The 19,112-nt window shown below is 34.0% G+C and overlaps 1 protein-coding gene and 1 long non-coding RNA gene across 6 annotated transcripts in view; both read left to right on the top strand.

The window, feature by feature from the left end:
* The first annotated feature begins 2,369 nt into the window (after window positions 1–2,369).
* Window positions 2,370–19,112, top strand: part of C3G (C3G guanyl-nucleotide exchange factor) — a 129,857-nt gene continuing 113,114 nt past the window's right edge. For 4 of the 5 annotated variants that reach the window (XM_076527834.1, XM_076527842.1, XM_076527835.1 and 1 more), the window contains exons 1-2: window positions 2,372–3,152; window positions 13,613–14,413. In XM_076527834.1, coding sequence (XP_076383949.1) covers window positions 14,230–14,413 — 184 coding nt within the window. In that variant the 5' untranslated portion in view covers window positions 2,372–3,152; window positions 13,613–14,229. Of the gene's footprint in view, window positions 3,153–13,612; window positions 14,414–19,112 lie in introns of all 5 variants that reach the window. The other variant, XM_076527837.1, reaches the window with a different exon arrangement.
* Window positions 15,752–18,832, top strand: LOC143261241 (uncharacterized). Its single transcript, XR_013035411.1, has 3 exons — window positions 15,752–16,837; window positions 16,931–17,024; window positions 17,169–18,832. It is a non-coding gene; the product is annotated as an uncharacterized LOC143261241 (long non-coding RNA).

The following is a 19,112-nucleotide window of genomic DNA, read 5'->3' as shown; positions in this document are numbered from 1 at the left end:
AATCATTTTTATAAATCAAAATTAATACATCAATATTTTCTTTTTTTTTTTATATAAATTTCTTCCCTATTTTATATGTCACTGTCCCATTTTTGTCATAAGTTTTAGTACATCCAATCTTGTTATTGTTATAAGACAATATATTACTCGCGTTTAGGACTCAGTAATATTAAGAGAGAGAGTTAAATATTTTTCTTTCTTAAATTATTTTTATAGATTATAATGTATACATCAACATTTTCAGTTTAATTTAATTTGTTCTCTATTTTGAATTTCACCATTCCATCTTTGTCACAAATGCATAAAATCGACAGTCTAATTATAATAGAAATCGTACGAAGTTTTAGAATATACAAACTTGCTATTGTTTTAAGACAACTTATAGTAATTTCATTTGGAACACAACTATGACGAGTATAGACAACATCGGGTAAAGTATAAATTAAACAAAAACAAACATTAAATATATACTTACACTAATAATAAAATAAAATAATAAAATATAAAATATACCTATACTAACAAATTATACTTATATTTAAATTTGTTTTTAAAGTATTATAAGATTTTATTAGTTACGATAGAATTCGTTGAAACATTGTAAACATAATTGGGATGACTCTGGACACTCAGGACAATACGTTATAGCCTTTTGTAAAATTTTTTTTGCTTCGTGGCGCCGCGCCGGGAGAAACTCTACCGATTCACGCTGGGCGTTCAACACGTTAAGACAGAATTAAATAGAAATTTTGAGAAATCGAGAATAAACTGAGGATCTACTGTTTTAATATTCCGAGTGTCTGTTTAATATTTTATGCAGATGTAAGATCAAGAGCCAAGCTGCCAGATCTGTGAGATTTGTCATGCAATCTGGAAAACTAATTTCTTATCGACGATAGTTCAAACCTTGAACATGAAATTCAAGGAATGTTATCTCTATTATCGATAGATATATGTAATCGTGCCGTAACGAAAAAGGTGAGAATTATCTTGAGATACGAGAAAGGGTCATGTCCTCGGAGCTTAAGCAAGGTCATATTTACGAAAGAAATCGTTGCATTACCTAAATTAGGGTTTTTAATGTGTACAACAGTTTAGAGTGATGAATGGAATTTGAGTGCTATAAATATTATGCAATTGTTGAATATCTAAATAGTTTTTTAAACATATTTCTGAAATATTTATTATTATGTTTTCCTCCAGCATCATAAGAAACTATAACTTAAAGATAAATCGACCGACTAATTTCGAGCAAAGCGCAATGAGACTGCGGATCAACAATATTTTGAAATTGTGTTAACGTTATCAGGGTTTTATATTTCACTCACACATTTTTATTGTAAACGTATAAAATTAGCAAATGGCTAACATCAACATTATCTATTACACGTAAGCAAAGTGCCATTTGTTTATTTAGTTCAATTGTCTATCTTTTTCAGTCACTTGATAATTAATTTGCAGTTTACTGACTTATGAAAGGTTGCTCTTATATCAATTTCATTATTTTACACAATCTGAACATTCACTTTTCTATTCAGATTTTAGTATTTCATTATTCATATTTATTCATGTTTATTATTTATTCATTCATATTTTCATTCAATTATATTTTATTTAATTTCGTACTAAAAACTTAATTTTTCATGTTTTTATCATTCTTTATACTAGTTAAGAAATATAATGAATACAGGTTTTAAATAAAAAATGTAATATGTCTTATTCGATAAATATAGAGTCAATTATGTCTGAAAACAAACTAATGGCACATCCTCCTCTATATTTGGAATAATGGAAAATAGAAATATATAAATATGATATCTTGTTAAAGTTTTCGTTTAGATATCAGTAACAATGTAAAAGTTATTTTGCGTCTATAATTCTGTGGCTGTAAGGAAAATCGCAACATGTCACAATATCACAAAATTTTAGTCCACGCATCAATTCAGTAATCATAAAAATAAATTCGGTAGGCTCAGACAAAATAATGCAATTCGAAACACAACCAATATGAAACATCAGTGATCGGAATTTTAATCGACAACATCTCGAAAGTGACGAGAAGTTGAATCGATATTTCATATTCTAAAAAAATTGCTGAAAGTCATTCTTATTTGTACGGTTTACTCGAGGCTCGCCCCTTACTATTAACATATCCGTAGATACCATCGAAAGTAATCGAGGTCCGCAGGGTCACGTAAGCTGGGACACCCTGTATCTCTGCCCGCTAGCGACCACCTATCTCTCCTACTCCGATGGACGTTCTCCTCTCTCGCAAACTTTTGCTGGCCTGCTCCTCTCTCTGACCCGTTAAAATAGACAAGCGAGCCTTCTTTCCCGGCCAAAGTCACAGATATCACCGGCCGATTCTGCAGTGGACGGTCCACGAGCAACAACAGTTCACCTCCGATCCGCGAGCTAGCCGCTTCTGTCCGGCGTGCACGCGTCAGACGCGCGGGATCTGCTTGGAACTCGATCCGTATGGACCAGATTTACGCTCGGTGGTCTACGGAGACCAGCCGCTCGTTTAGACACCGTTCCGCCGCGCCGTGGCCACCGTCGGGGACCGTCGGGAATCGTTGCTAATTTTTTTTCACGAACCCGTGAACGGCTCCTTCGCGAACAAACACGACGTCGACGCGTTTAATGGACCGCGATCGATCCGAGTTAGCCACCTTCTCGTGCGCACAGTGCTCATAATCGATCGGCGACTTTGGTGATCGCGGACTTGTTTCCCACGGGCTACAGTTTCAAAAGTTCTTCCGAAGCGCAAGCTCCCCTGTCACCGCGCAAAGTGGATTCGATCGATCGGAGAATCGGTTACTTCGTCGGCTCGACTCAGTTCTTCAGGATCTGAAGTCATCTGTGTCCAGTTGCGTTCGAATCTCTTTGTGATCGGAGACGACATTGCTGTCTCGAGTGATAAGATCTCGAGTATCGAGTGATACGCTTTGACCTAGGGGTCTAGTGAACAGTGGACCTGTCGGTGTTACAGTTTTTTTAAAGATTCTTAACAGTTTGACGGATCTGCGAATACTCTCGATGACTTTTATCTAAACCGGGCGTTGATTTAAAACTGCATCCGTTTTCGATGCTTTCGAACAGGATTCACAGTGTTAATGATCAGTTGTGAATGAATCCATATGAAATATTAGGTTTGTAATTGGAAATCGAGTGAAAACGAGTGTATCGAAGCATTTGGCGATTTAGTAATTCACAGATTAAGTGTAGCGGACAAAAACGGAGAAACGAAAGTGAGGGATTATGAATCACGTAACGTGTAAAATTATACAGTTAGTCATTGCACCGCGTCTGTGGTAATCAATCTGTGAGTTACTGAATCTTTGAATAATACGGAGCTGGAAGTAGCGAGAGATAATGTTATTGTGTCATAATTGATCGGAATTACCGTCTTGTCAATGGCAAGCGATTCATTATTTGTCCTGATACATATTATCGTTTAGTAAAGCGTTCTCAATAATATTATATGGAAAAATCTATTTGCACGTGACAGGAGCTGCTGCTTGGTTTTGCATCAAGCGGGACGCTTTTATGTTAACCCTTCTAGTACTGGTCGAAAGTGTTGTATAAATCCAGAGTTGGGCAAATTTTACTTGAAATAATAAATAACAAATTACAAATTCAATTAATACTTCATCTGCAAATAATAGTTATTTCTTGTCTACAAATGAAATGTTAGTGTTTATTTAGTTTTTAGAGAAAGACAAATAACAAACAATTTTAGCTTCTCTTTCATCTGTTGTATATTATACAATGGATATTCTGTACACTAGGTTTGCGAATAAAATGTTATTTTTTATTCGAATTTAGGTGAAAAACAAATGATACGTAATTTTTGTTCCTTTCTCGTTCATTGTGTAATAAATATTAATTTCCACTTATTATTACTGAAGAGCTTTGCGTCTCTTTTTTGATATAAATGATAAATAAAAAAATTGTATTTACAAATGCAAAATAAATTTTCTTATTTCAAATAACTTATTTGGATCTATATAAATAATATGTCATTATTTTTGTATTTAATTCAAACATCCAAGTAACAAATAATTTTTTATTTAAATAATCATCTAAATGAATGTTTACTTAAATGATGTTCAACACTGCATATATTTAATAGAAGCGAAGAAAACTGAGCCAAGTTGATATAATTTAGTAGGGTTTTTTTTAAGTAAAAGTGATAAAGATGTTGTTAAAAATAATAATTAGAAAATTCATAAATGAGCATACTCTAAATTTTTTCCAAATGTACCCAGCAATACTATATCGTTCTTCTGTATTATAAGCGTTGAAATTTTCGAACAACGACTTGAAGTTTTCATTGTAAAATACTTATTATCGTTGCTTAGATCAATTTGCGTGCTGTCTGTGGGTATTTGGAAGTCATTACGTCGGCGAGTTGAGATTGAAAGCATGTTTGTCGATGACGCGAACTTTTGATCGCAATACAGGCGTCCATCGTTTCGTTTCCTTGGACCGATCGAGATTTTTTGCCAGACGGAGATTAAAAGATCTCTTTAACGACCTAGATCGCGACACGTCGGCTGATCTGGAGCAAACGGAACATAGACGCTGCGTAGTAAACGATCAAGGCCCGATTAGTTAGCGGAACAGAAGTTAGACGACGCGTGTTAACCCTCGCGGAGGATTTTCCGCGGTCAGATTCTTGCGAACGGCTCATAGAAAATATCGCTGATCAAATCGCGCTGTGGTTTCCAGAAATATTTCTCCGGGCTGCCTTCAGCGGCAACTGGCATTTCGATGCAGGCACCTCTAATGTCTTGACACAACAAATTACTTCAGTGTTGCAATTAAATTTTAATCAAGCAAGTTATTAATGCACCGAGTGCAGAAATGAATAATTTAAGAATAACTCCAGTTTTGCAATCAAAGTACAGTCATGCGAAATTAATGTATCGAATGTGCTGATGCATAATTCAAGAGTTTTAAAAAGGTAGAACAATTTAAGGGCTGTTTTTCGTTTATTGGAAAATTTGTTAATATGTCGAAAGAAAATCATAAATATTGATGATATCAATATTTATTTATTTATTTATTCATTCATTATAAACAGACTGCTGATTTTTATGCAATATAATATTATAAACTTATATAATATCTTCTTTTTTTAAATAATTTCAATAAGTTGAAATTTGTACACCAACATTTTTCGTTCTTTTCAATCTTTTCAGCCACCCATTTTTGCTATAATTGCATAAAATCTGCAGTCTATTGATTAATTACAAACAGATGTGCTTGTATTCTTTGTTCAACGACTGCATTGTAATAATTTAATAATTTACTGAATTGTAATAATTTAATAATTTACTGCATTGTAATAATTTTTAATTTGTCAAGTTGAGCAAATAATGCTTCACAAAGCGTGTCAATTTATATTTTTAATTACATTCTATAATCATTAGATTGATGCTGTTTATGCATATTCTCATTTTTATACATAATTTTATAAAGCTAAGAATTAAAAAAATAAAGATGCTCTTAGACCTCGTTAATTTATACGTTTTCTTACATTTTAATAATTCGCACATGCCATAAACATTAAAAGAACATCGGACTAATAATCATTATTCGAATCACAATGATAATTTTATTACAAAATCTAATAACGTATTACAAAAATAACAAATGTTTAACCCAACAAAACCGTAAAAATAAGAATTCGATATTCGAGTGATGAAGAGAAGGGTTCCTATTTTGAATAGTAACGCCTCTTATGTACATTAAAAATTAATTGCCGTAATAAAGATCGAGGTTGAAGCCATAGAGCCACTTACGAAAACATCCGATATCAAATTATGACGTTGTCTCTGCCCGCAAGGCAACCATAGTTATTTCACGTTTTCTTTTCCTTTTATCTTTCTCCGATAGTCCTCCGTCTTCAAACCATCGGGTCTACATTTGATTTAAAGATATTCGCGACGTTCATACGATTCGCAGAGCCGCATTGGCTCCGTAGATATTTCATGGCGAGGTCCATAGTTATCCCACGAACAGGAAGCCGCAACCTTGCAACAACAAAATCTACAAAAAGAAAACGGCGGAACACGTTTCTCCCGGTAAAGTTCACCGGGTTTGTTAAATTTAAAAATGGATAGCCCGAAGCACGCAGGAACCGCAAAAAAACCCGGGCGCGTTGTTTAATTACGACTCACGTTTATTAAATATTTTGCTTCTCGGCCCGTGAAGTTTAATTACGCAACGCGCGGAATTTCGTAACGAATCTCCCCTCTTTCTCTTTTTTTCCCGCGTTTTTGCTTGTTATCTGTTGCGTCCACGCAATGACGATCGATATGAAAATAAGTGAACGTGCGCGGCGCCGTGATTACCTTCGGCATCATTTTCGATGCGGACAGGTTGCATGGAAAATAGAGGGTTGGCAAATCATACGGGGGCTGGGAAACGAACAGTGATAAAATGTTACGCACGCATGCCATTTATTTTCGGAGGTGAAGTCGTACGTCGAGTCGCGATTTATTTCCACTGGCTGCGTCGATTGTTCGACGAAGTGGGGAATAATCAGTCATTTAAACTAACGTCTTGAATTAGCTTGCGCAGGGTTGTTGTAGATGAGAGACACAAAGGAGAATATCTCTCGAGGAATTAAAGCTGTCATAGAAATTTTAAAACAGTTATTTTGTGTGTAACACTTTGACTATCACGTCAACAATCTCAAAATTTTCATAAAATTAAAGTATTTTATTTAAACCCTCAACGACGGCATACGTACTAAATACGGACCTATATTTTTCTATAGTTATGACATTAATTTTATTACATCAACGTAACTTTATTATCACAGAAATACATTAATAATAATAACAACGTTAGTATTATGACATCAATTTTTTAACATTAATATAACCCTATTATCGTATGAATACATTCGTAATAATAATAATAACATTAATTTAAGCTTATTATCATATGAGCACATTAATAATAATAATAATAACATTAACATTATGAAATTGATATAACCTTATTATAATATAAGTATATGAAAAAAAATTATATGGCCTCGACGTTAAGGGTTTAATCAAATTGAAATTGAAAAGTCAAGTTATATGACATCAATTACTTTTGCAACATTGTTACGTTTCGCAGATCCTAATAAAATTGCGGAGATATAACAGATTAGCGTAAAAAAATGCATTTTCTAATCCGAGCAAATTATTCCGTCATCCACATACAGGTGACGCGGCAGTCGAAGTATTAATGAGGCATTAGCTGCAATAAATAATTTTAAATGATCATAAAATCGATAATAGTTCTGGTCAGACGAGGCACTTGTAGTATGACGCATAAACTGCGAAAGGTTTCGGAACACTTGAATATATATCAGAAACGAAGAGAAAGCAGATCTATTCATGTATATGTATAACATCAGATTCTATCACAAATTTTATTGGATTGCCGATAAAAAAATCAATAATAACGAATAAAGATGGCAAGATAATAATGAATTATTATCTCGATGGCAAATGGTATATAAAAGGCAATTAACACATTGTTACTTAACAAGAAATTAAATATGTTTATCAGATTTTGATACGTTAAGTGACACTAATCTGTGACTAGACTTTTACTAGAATTTTTAGCATGTCAAAGAGCTACGGTGCAATCCATCATGATCGATCCTAATCTTCTAGTTTGGTTTCCATTAATTCGATTACTTTGATTTTGTGCGCATTTTTGAGGCTGATATCAGGCACTTGATAATCATTTTCATTCGCGAAATAATGAAAATCGACTAGTATGTGGTGGTTTTCGACGAGCAACCGCTAAACCTGCGAACGTTTCTTAAATCTCGCTTCTGCCCTATCGGACACCGAAAATAACGCACCGCCTTGCGACCGACAGGAAGTCGAACGTAACTGGGTCGCAAGTTCATCAGTGTTAATTATTATTAATCAGGGAACCTCGGACGGGTACAAAATTCCTGTGGATTTGCATGATTACAAGGTCGCCGGTGTATGCTAAATAACTGGTGATCGCGCGGAAACCGTGCCGTCGAGTCTAATAATTAATAGAAAATTGTTCGGGCACGATTTTATTTATACCACAAGTGTAATTGATACGTACTTTCTAATGACTGACTCGTTAAGGGGATTAGATGATCATCGAAGAACTTATTTCTGTTACGGACGCTTGATTTACTGGGTCTATTAATCCATAATCGACGGGTCGGATTTAATTTGTATATTTCCCTTTGCGTGCTCTAAATCATCTTGTGTTACCAAACTATCTTTTTTAATAAATTACAAATATTTGAAATCAATTCAATTTCAAAAAATTGTGCGACGTGGCCACAGATGAGAATTAATAATTTCAGTAAAAAATCTAATTTGCTTTTATGTGCTTCGAATTGCGATGTATGCTGAAGGCTTCTTACTAGACTGCGGATGTTATGTATTTGTAAGCATAATTAGTACATCGAATGGAAAATAGTAAAAATATTTGAAGAATTTAAAATTATTGTTGTATAATATTCAACTCGTTTAAAGTATTAAGAAAAGAAATAGGCGAGTGTGTAGCTCCTGTAACTTGCAATTAATAATGACAATTTTTATTACAGTAATTAGAAATTTAGAGTAATGGTTATGGAGAATGGTGTTATTGATCGAAATATTTAATAATTGTGCCCTCTGGGTACATTAATTGGATCGCATATATGTTTATTTAAACCTCCAGGAAGTCGGACATTCTATCAAAAATTTTAATAATTTTTCTACGAACAAACGCAAACAGATGTGTGAGACTTATTGTAAGTAGTATATAGTTTAATAACTATAATAATTTGTCGTATTGTTAAGCGATTATGAACATGTAGATTCTATTAATATTTTCAATAATTTTACTATAAATAAACGCAAGAAGTCTGAAAAGCAGAAATATTTGTTGCATCTAGTAACGCATTGTCAGAAACAAACTACAGATCATAGTTCAGTAATTATATTAATCGCACATGTCTTTTCAAGCATGTATAAATTTCTATTAACAATTTGGATAATTTTACTCTAAACGAACGCGAACACAAGCCTTAAATGTACAAATGTTTGTATTTCATTTCAGATTATAATCTCTGAATAACAAAGATTAATACCATAACAAAGATAAACACCATAACCTAATAATGATAATAAATTCTATTTGTCTTTTTAAGCGTCTATAAACTCGGACGTTCAATTGAGATATTGTAACCGGACACAGAGATTAATTACTATTGTGATCACACAAGTTTATCGTACTTTATTAGAATTTTTAAGGTAGCTATCACTATGATAAATAACTTTCTTGTTTCGTGTAAGAGTGATTCAATTATTTCGATTTTGTGGGATGTTTTGATAAAGGATAACATCCAAATAACTTTGCTACAAACAAACTCAAATAAAAATTTCAAATGTACAAATATATTTCATTTGATCACGCATAGATTAAAATAAATCGTAGACACGAATCGAAGTCAGAATTTTTTGCCGGCATATAATATTTTCTCCGAAGCCAATAAACCGTCGCGAAAAATCAATCTGTATCGCCTTACATTTCAGTGAACTGTATCACGTTTAGGCCGAGCGCATGTATTTTTTGGTGTTCATCGGTCGCTTTCATTCGATCCGCCGGTCCCGGCGAAGGCACGTTTCATTTCTTCGACAAAGGCGGCAAGTAACCAGCAAGTGTGTATAAATATTTTCAGAAAACTCGATAATTTTAGTGATCGAGCAAACAAGCCAGAAAAACCTGGTCCTCGTGTTCAATCCACCGTGGAACGAGTTACACGATTGACCTCCTGGTCTGCTATCGAATTATACCTACACGTCGTGTCGTTCCGAAAGTAGTAAAAGCGACGTGGAGCCATAGTAGGTGGTCGAAGGCAGAGAGGAGACTTCTCGCTCCAGTAATCGCGAATCGTTTGTTCGACAAACCGATAGAGCCTTCGAGGAGTCCTGCTCCTTCGACCCACCTTATTTCTTGGCCGATGCATTTTTATCAGTGCATAGTCGGTACGCTTGCTTCCTTCGTCTCGTCGAATTCCTTTTCAAACGTTTGCAAACATTGTGATTTATTCGAATTATCTGGTGTGCTTTCAGTTTTCAAAAGATTCGAGAACACACGTTTCCAATTTAGAACGTTATGATTTGAAAGTGGCATAATTTCTGGAATGATCTTCATTGAACCAGAGTTGTGCAGAATTATAATTGCATTGTTCAAGTAACTATAATTAGAAAATAATTCAATTACAGAATAATTCAACCACATTGTAATTCGTAGTTCAGATCTTTAATCAATTAAATTACAATGTAATTCGTAATTGCAAGTACAATTACAATTACAAAAAATTACGAATTACGATTCAATTGAATTAAAATTACGAATTACGGTGTAATTGAATAAAAATTATATAAATTACGTAATTGAATTAAAATTACAGTGAAATGCTAGACTGGTTCGATGTTCCCTTGAGTTTCGTATGAGACTGAGTAGTTACGTAGTAGAGAGTCAATCTTTCGATTGCAAAAATTAAGCGACTCATTAATTTAATATCTACTTCAGTAATTTCGGTCGGAAGTATGTACACTTGCGTAATTAAATTGCAAAGACGTGTAGTGGACCATTCTGAAAGATAATTATTGTGAAGACTCTTGAGAAATGCAACAAGAAAATGCCGTTATAACTGACTTCATTATCATAAAAATTATATCATTCTACGCTACTTAGACGAATTTACTTTACAGTTGCAAACAAATTTAGAACTTTTTTATGCGATCTAACAAGAAGGGATAAGTAAAAGTTAATAAATGCACATTATCGAAGGAATAGTTGTTAAGGGATGAATGCAAAGTATTATATGCACATTATTCATCGAATTAACATCAAAATTGGTCTACTAGAACAGTTTAATTGTGCGTAAAACAGAAATGTGCTTCTAGAATTTGTGTTGGTCACTTATCGTTAAATTCGTGAATTCGATACGAGTTCCTTGAAACTTGTATTCGACGAGTTTCCTTTCATTCAAAAGTTTTTTCACTGCTACTGTATTGGTGCCCGATGCGATTGGACATTTAATTATCGAAGGACAGTATGAAGTGCTTATGGTACTCCATTCTGTGCTTATGATACTGTGTAAAAGACACGGAAGCGATAGAAAATGTAACGGAACGTCCACCGCATTAAAATAGATATCCTGGAAGCGGTCTATGCCTCGGTACTCTACTTTGGTATAATACTCGAGGCCGCTAAACGTATCATGCTCTGTTATTTTAGGCGTACTGTCATCGGTTTCGCATAATCGAAATAACCGTGCATTTCGTATCCGCAATTTCACTATCGATCACTTTAACAACGTCGATCAATTGCTATTCCTGGTTGCAAATTGATTATATCGTCTACAGTTGTGTACAAGACGCGCTTCTACCTTCTTCTGATGTCATGTAGAATGACGTCCTTATCTATTTTTTAATTACCACCTACTGTTCATGCAGAAAGTTCAAGCGATCAGTTCTTTTTAAAAATTAATCGCTTCTCTTTCCTTAATTAAAAATTACATTCTCAGAGAACACGAACGAACAGTGTTATAAATGGACCTTTATGGAAATGAGAAAAGCCTTTATAATCGTTGTTATGATTAGACTACGGATTTTTATGCAAAACTGCAAAAGTAATTGCAAAATAATGTCAAGAGAGATTCAAATTGCTCGAGATAAAACAGAAATGTTGAGAATAATGCGACATTTTCAAATTCCTTGAAACTTTCTACAGTTCCACATTTCTTTCACTCATTTTTGTCATAAATGCATCAAATGCGCAGTCTAGTTATAATTAATGATAGATAAAATTTCACAACAGAGGGAAGTTTTCTCAAAGAGCACGGTATTCAGTCAGTTTCTTTTTCAGGAGCCATTAAAGATCCACGATTTCGCCATTAAATAACCCACTAATTGTACCGAGAGTAATTTTTCATCGTAGCAGCTAACGCGATAACGTAATTACATTGTGTATCATTTATTACGCGCGGACCAGTTTGTCAGGCTGGAATTAAAGTTCAACAAATAGTCGACCGTCAACCAGTGTTATCTGTTTACCGCGTGGTCTGGTAATCGCTCGCTAAATTTACTGTCTACGAGATCATGCGCGGTTACACGTGTTCCGCGGTTCATAATACGCTTTTCGATAGCGGTCAACGATGGCCTTGCCATCATTCGATATCGAGCGATATTTTTCTGAAAGTGAAGAAAATCAAGTGCTTGTATTTCATCTATTGTTTGTCTGAACGTTCTTGATCAAGCGTCGATGATATTCATCCTCATCGAGTGATCTGAGGCAACGAGAAATAATTATAAAGTCAATAAAAATCATTCTGGACAAGTGTGAAAAATAATTCGAGAACAAGTAGAGTCGGTGTAAAAAGTATTCGTACACCGTTTAAAGCGGAATAACTTTTTATTGGGCTTTTTTTTTCTGTTTCAAGAAATTCGAAAATTTCCACGCGATTTTGATTTGCGAAACGCGATTTAGTATGGTGTGTATAGTCTGTCTAATTAGTGTAATTTCTTTATACGGCTTTAACGAAGTAATTTGGTTTATGAAGGAAGCTATGATTTTTAGGCGCCATTGGTCTGTGCCAGTATAGTGAACTTGTTGATTTTGATCGAATGATCAGTTATGCAATTATGTCGTTTAAATGGGAAGTGATGTAATTCAGAACCTGCAATATAAGCCCGTGTTGTTCAATCATTATGTAATTGCAACATTCAAGATAATTTGATTTATTCGCACTTTATACCTTATTTAGTTTTGAATTACATCATGCAAGGATCATTGAAAACATTTGTGAATTAGTTACTTTGTTATTTAATTTCATGTAATATGAACGTAAAAGTACTACGTTACACTAACGAGACAGAATGCTGTAAAATTGTTAGCCTATTTCGGTTAATTATTTTTAAGCGACAATGTTGTATTTCATAGCAATGATTTTTAAATGTTCATGACAGAATTCTAAACCAATATTACTATGTAAGTTATTATAATGCAAGAAGCAGCACAAATAGTATGAAATATCAGTCACTCTATATTTTATTATTGAGGACTTGTTTACTTTGAGAAAATGTATGGAAAAGTCGTGGATTGTTATTATTAACAAAAATTGTAAATTATGTCTTCTCGGCTATTGTATAACATAATACCAAACTACAGTGAAGTATAACTAATTAATTCGTTCTAGTTGTAGGATACATTGATTGATATTGATATTTATATTATCGAATATAATTACAAAAACCACAGCACAATTATTAACCGAATACAATGATTTCACACAGAATAGGATTAATTTAATATGAAATGAAACAAGTATAAGAACATGCAAGTGTACATACTATAAATTTAATTTATTAATATTTTATAAATAATTTATAAAACGGCCGATTGTATTTCCCCGCGTTTGTTGTAGTACTTTGTTTTAATAAGAAAAAAATGTTCGCTCTAGCATTCATTCGTTGTAGGATATCCTACCGTATCTTTAGTGAATTACAAATATTTAAAATCATTTCTATTGATATTATATTATACAATACAGAATTCACTTCCAAATTGTTACGGTCTCTCAGCAAAATCTTCCCAACGTTATTACATCCATAAACAGAAAGGAAACTCAAATCGACGTGGCAACAGATGATAATCAATCATTTTAGTGAAAACTCTTTTAAAAAGCAACAATTTTAGTGAAAAATTTGCAGAATAATTAGTTCATGTGATTTGCGTCCGTGAAAGTTCAACATGAAGAAGAAGAAGAACGTAATTGCATAACGAACACTATTGCATCCTACATTTGTGCCTAAACCAGAAAGGACACTTAAATTCGTCGTGACTGCAGATAAAATCAATTTCAGTGAAAAGTCTGTTAGAAATCAACAGTTTTAGTGAGAGACCTGATAAAAATCAACAATTTCAGAGAGAAACCTGATGAAGGACAACAATTTTACTGAGAATTCTGATAAAAATCAATACTTTCTGTGAAAAATCTGCGGAAACGCCACTGGTGTTACGAACATTGGGTTCTTCTGATTCGCTTCGGTGAAAGTGCGACATGAAGAAGAAGATAGTACCAGAAGGAACGCGTCGGATCACGGCGATTGGACAGGACGATGCAAACGAAAGAATTTCGAGTTGTTTGATCGAGGCACCATAGTAAGAATGCCGCAGTACGACGAGAGCTTCCTCGACTCGCCGATTTTTCGGCGACGGACGCGTAGCTACGCGGTGCAAAAGGAGTTCGTGCCGAAGTCGAGGAGCTTCATCACGGCCACACCTTTGCTGCTGGCCGTGACCAATCACGCCAGGACTCTTTCCGGTTCCATATCGACCTGCAGCTTGAAAGGTAATTGGAGGAAAAAATTCAGGTTAAGGGCGTGAATCTGTGTTATGCTTCGTTAAATAGGCTAAAAGGTCTTTTCACCCCACCTCCGCTCTTGTCGAGAGGAGACGCGAAGCTTCGCGGATTTCTCGATTGCCTGGAAAACCGACTCCCTTCCCTTGGAACAAATACTCACCCTTGGCATAACCTTGCTGGTTGGTAAACTGCAGGGAATATAAATTTCGGAAAATCAAACTTCACGGTTCTAGTTATTTGATATATCTGCGAATGCGGTAAATTTTCTTGGTACCTGCAGTGTAAAGGAAAAATCCAAAATAAGTTTCTAAATTTCAGATCCTATTGCTACACATAAAGATCTAAAACTTAGAAATTTATATTTATATATATTTATTTATTGTTATCCTTCTCTACAAAGCTTAGGTTTAGGATGACTTCCGGTTTACATGTTTGTAATACATTTTATAAAGTCACAGTTATAGGTGTGTCTCCTCTATACTTATACTAATATCGTTTCCCTGTAAATCTCATTAACTATAAACCTACTAACATAAACATTAAAAAAATACAAAAATCAAAGATAAAAGAATGAATTATTTTGATTTAGACCAAAGTGCATATAATCGTACACTTGTGAGTATTATGAACACTACAGTGTTCATACACTTTTATATTTACAGTGAATTCCTTTAAATTTTATGTTTTTAAATCTTACTTTAGTAATTGTAAACATATAATTTGCTTATGTACATACGTACCAAATATCAGGGATATATCATTCACATTTTTGATTACTTACTGTGATAGATGATCAAGTTCTCTGAGGAAATTGTTCTTAATACTTCACAAAATCTTCGTCCTTTAAGGTTAAATTTTCTTGGTTCATCCAGTAAAGAATAAAAATCAAACGCTTTTGTTTTTGATTAAGCCCTTGAATTATAATATCGAGTCACAGGCTGGTTGCGAATATTTCAAACAAGGTCTGTTAGGTATCAATCCTTTCTAATAAAATTGAATAAAATTCTATATATATTCTGTTGATATCTATATTTAATCATTGAAGAAACTATAGACGTACAATAAATGTAAATATTATTTTTCTTTTAAAAAATGACTAAAATAATAGCCGTAAATAAAACCGCATGGTTGAAGTGAGAGGACTGGTTTTAAAACTTAATCTTGTATATAAACTTCACTAGAATGGATTTGTTGAACTAAATTGAAACAAAAGTTCTTGCTCTCAATTACTCACAGCCACATTATAGAGCACAAAATACAATAAAACTTTGTATGCAACCATTTTTAAAGCTCTTATACCGTTTTGGAAAAACGTTGACAATAATAAAGAAATTCGTAATATCTCTGCGGGGTTGTTTTCACCTCAAGGACTGTTTTATAGAATACTTTGAAAATTGTTTCGTTTTTAGGATCACTTGAACTACATTTCTGCAAAGTTGCAGATCTCTTGGAATTTTCCGAGTTGCCGATGTTCCCTTGTTAGTATAAAAGAAACAGAATTCGACGCAGTCGCAGATTAATTTCTGCAGGCGCGAGGCATTCTTCAGGAAATAGTTGGCAGTTTACATCGGGTGTCGCGAGCACGCGCGACCGAGCATTATCAGCGTTCCTAAAATATCTGTTAGAGTAATTAAACTTAGGATAACCGCGTTATAGAAGCGAGTCGCGGCGAACGCACCCCCATCCGCGCGTCGCCGAGTCGCGCGGGTTGCACATGAAAGCGACTCGGTTGTTAATTACTCATTCGTGCTGTCAATCATATTAAGTACCGAGCTCACGTCGGTACTACCTCCAGCTATTAACACCTCCCCGTTACTACGGCTTGCACACTATCATCCCCGTTGGCCGCGCGTATAACGTATACACAAGCTCGGTGATTTCCCTCTGGGCAAGCAGCGTGCAGCAAATTGCTGTGTCCGCGTATCCCAGCTTGTATTCTGCGATTGAAGCGTCCGGAGAACGTGATCTTAATCTCGAAACAAATGGTCGAGACGTTAACGGACCTGGCTGGACGCCTCGGGCTGGAAAAAAGCTATCGATTAATCTTCGACTACCAGGAAGAAAGAACTGTGCCTGGAGGTGGAGGCGGAGGCAGGCAAGCTCGTTTTAAATTAAAGCGAACTGTCTTAAATAATTCTGCAATATTGTAAAATTGTCATTAATTCTCTGTCCTACTTCGATGAGTCTGATTCATGAGGAAGATTTCTAGAAAAAAAGCTGGTTAAATCAGAATCCTTTGCACTTGAATGGCGAATCATCAAAGACAATTTGTGTAGCAATTGAAATAATTAATTTTTTTTTACTTGCAAAAGCTTGGACAATAGTGCACCAACCAAAAGATTAAAACTGGCTAACATCATCAAACGCGCGTATTGTAAAAAGAACTTATGGATCTATTATTATATCTTGGAAGTAAGTAATCCTTAAAAGTAAGTAATTACATTCTTGGATTCAATCTTGTTTTACATTTTAGAATGATAAATTACATTTATAATGTTATTGCAGACATTGCTGTATTTATGGAAAATTTATGAAACATGTGAGAGCATTTATATTATTTGCTGAATTTTCATATTACTTAATAAACGTTTGTTGCAAGGTACTATAAACTACATTTATGAATTATATTTCTTCATTAAAAATGGATTTTTCACTTTTACGATATAACAAAAGTTACCTGAATTTTGATATTATTTAATAAACGTTTGTTCCAAGCATAACATTATTTATTCAATTTTCCTAGAAAAAATTTTCTGATAAGGGAGATTTGTTTCTTAAGCATTGAGGACAAATGAAGTCTCTGACGACTGCTGTAGATGTAACAGAGACTCACACGATCATTTTCAAAACGCCACTTTATGAAATACATGTGAGCATTTAGATTTTTAGAAAACAATAATATTTTCAATTTCAGTTTTCCTAGAATGAATATTCTAGTCAAAAATATTGGATTCTTAAGTGTTGGGGATAGATGGCTGTTTTGATGACAATTAATAATGCAACCGAGATTCATTGTCGAGTTAGATGTACAACCTGTATAAATGTTATCGCATGGCTACTTCAGTTTTATATGCGGGTTATAGGTGGGATGAAAGGAGTATACGTATTGAACAGGATATTGAAATGATCTGGAAGATGATCTTCCTACGATCTTCCCACGGCGAAGATATTCTTGTTTTGCAGTAACAGTAATGTATACCCAATTACGTCCAACTTGAAACCACTGACATTTCAATGATGGCAGTGATGATACATGTTTGAACTTTTTAAATCGATTTTATTCTAGACAGTAACTTGAAACACTCGGAGTAATTTATTTTATTTCCGTTATTGTGAAAGTTACATTTTTCGTTTGTTGTCATGCTCAAGATACAGTAAGAATTAATCAAAATATTATATTCATTTTTCAAATGGATGAATTCTCTTTTATTTTTTAATCTCAGTTTTGCAGTTTTGTTTTGAATAAGCGAAGTATAATACTTGCATAACTCGAGAAAGAAGTTCCTAGTAAAGTGATTATGATATAGGGAAATATAGTAATTGAAATAATAATGTTAATAGAACCTTGTTTTACGATACTATTCCATTCAATAGAATGTAATAGATTAGTATAGAAACATGTTATTATTATCGCATTCCATTGAAGTCAAATAGCTGACCTTTCTCATGTTACCAATTAGAACTGGAATGATTGTTAAGATAGAAAGCTATCTTGTCCTTTCACCTCGCTTCTTAACTACTTCCACTTTGCAAGATATAGACTATTGTATCTCAAGTTATAATTATTTGCATTTATTTTATATTCATATTTCATACAAATAGAATTTCTTAATCTCTTCGATCTGCTACATACGTAGTCTTCGTTTATTACAGCTCTCAGTCGTGATGCTTGTGTGGATGGTCCTTTATTCGTCACCGCAAAATGCTCTTTGATAACTTAATATAGCTGAACTAGTTGGAAGTAGATGCGATATGATGACAGAATTAGGCACTTACGGCAATATTACAGCCATTAATAAATATAACAAGATTTGATGTATGCTTGCTATAAGCGGTGGGTGCGGCTACATTGAGGTGTATGAAAATAAATAAAAGTTCGCCGAACTTTTTCAGATATAATTATTACACTGCGGATTTTTATGCAAAATAAAAGTTATCTGCATCAATTGCAAGAAACAGAATTGCAGAAATAAAACTTTATTTTTTTCTTTAAGAATTATAAATTCTTTTAACATTTTTACTATTTCAAATTGCGACTATTCAATTTCGCCATAAATCCATAAAATCCGCAGTCTAATAGTTATAAATAATTTCACTGAATGTAAAAGTTTTGAGAAATCACCTTTACATAATATTCTATGTATACTTGAGACTTTCAGGAAATTAAATGTTAAGTTTTGTTATTAACTGTTAAGTTTGTCTCCTTTAACCGTTCGAACGTTGCTCATATTTTTAAATATATGCATTATTCAAATATAATAACGTTCGCGGTTCCATTAGCTACGTGCTCGTTGGCTGGAAAAGGAATTCTTCGCTAGGAAAAAATTGTGTGCGCTGTCTTTGGATTCCTGCGAACATTGACTGCTGGATAATAAACGTGAAATTTATTTGCACGTGATGTGCAGGTGTCCAAGAACACCGGTTTATAGCTACTTGACCCTGCGGTACTGATGGTGACGGTCGTTGT

The sequence above is a fragment of the Megalopta genalis genome, chromosome 1 (genome assembly GCF_051020955.1).
Source record: "Megalopta genalis isolate 19385.01 chromosome 1, iyMegGena1_principal, whole genome shotgun sequence".
Lineage (NCBI taxonomy): Eukaryota > Metazoa > Arthropoda > Insecta > Hymenoptera > Halictidae > Megalopta > Megalopta genalis.
Note: the sequence above shows the minus strand (reverse complement) of the source record. Positions and strands in the feature narration are given on the sequence as shown.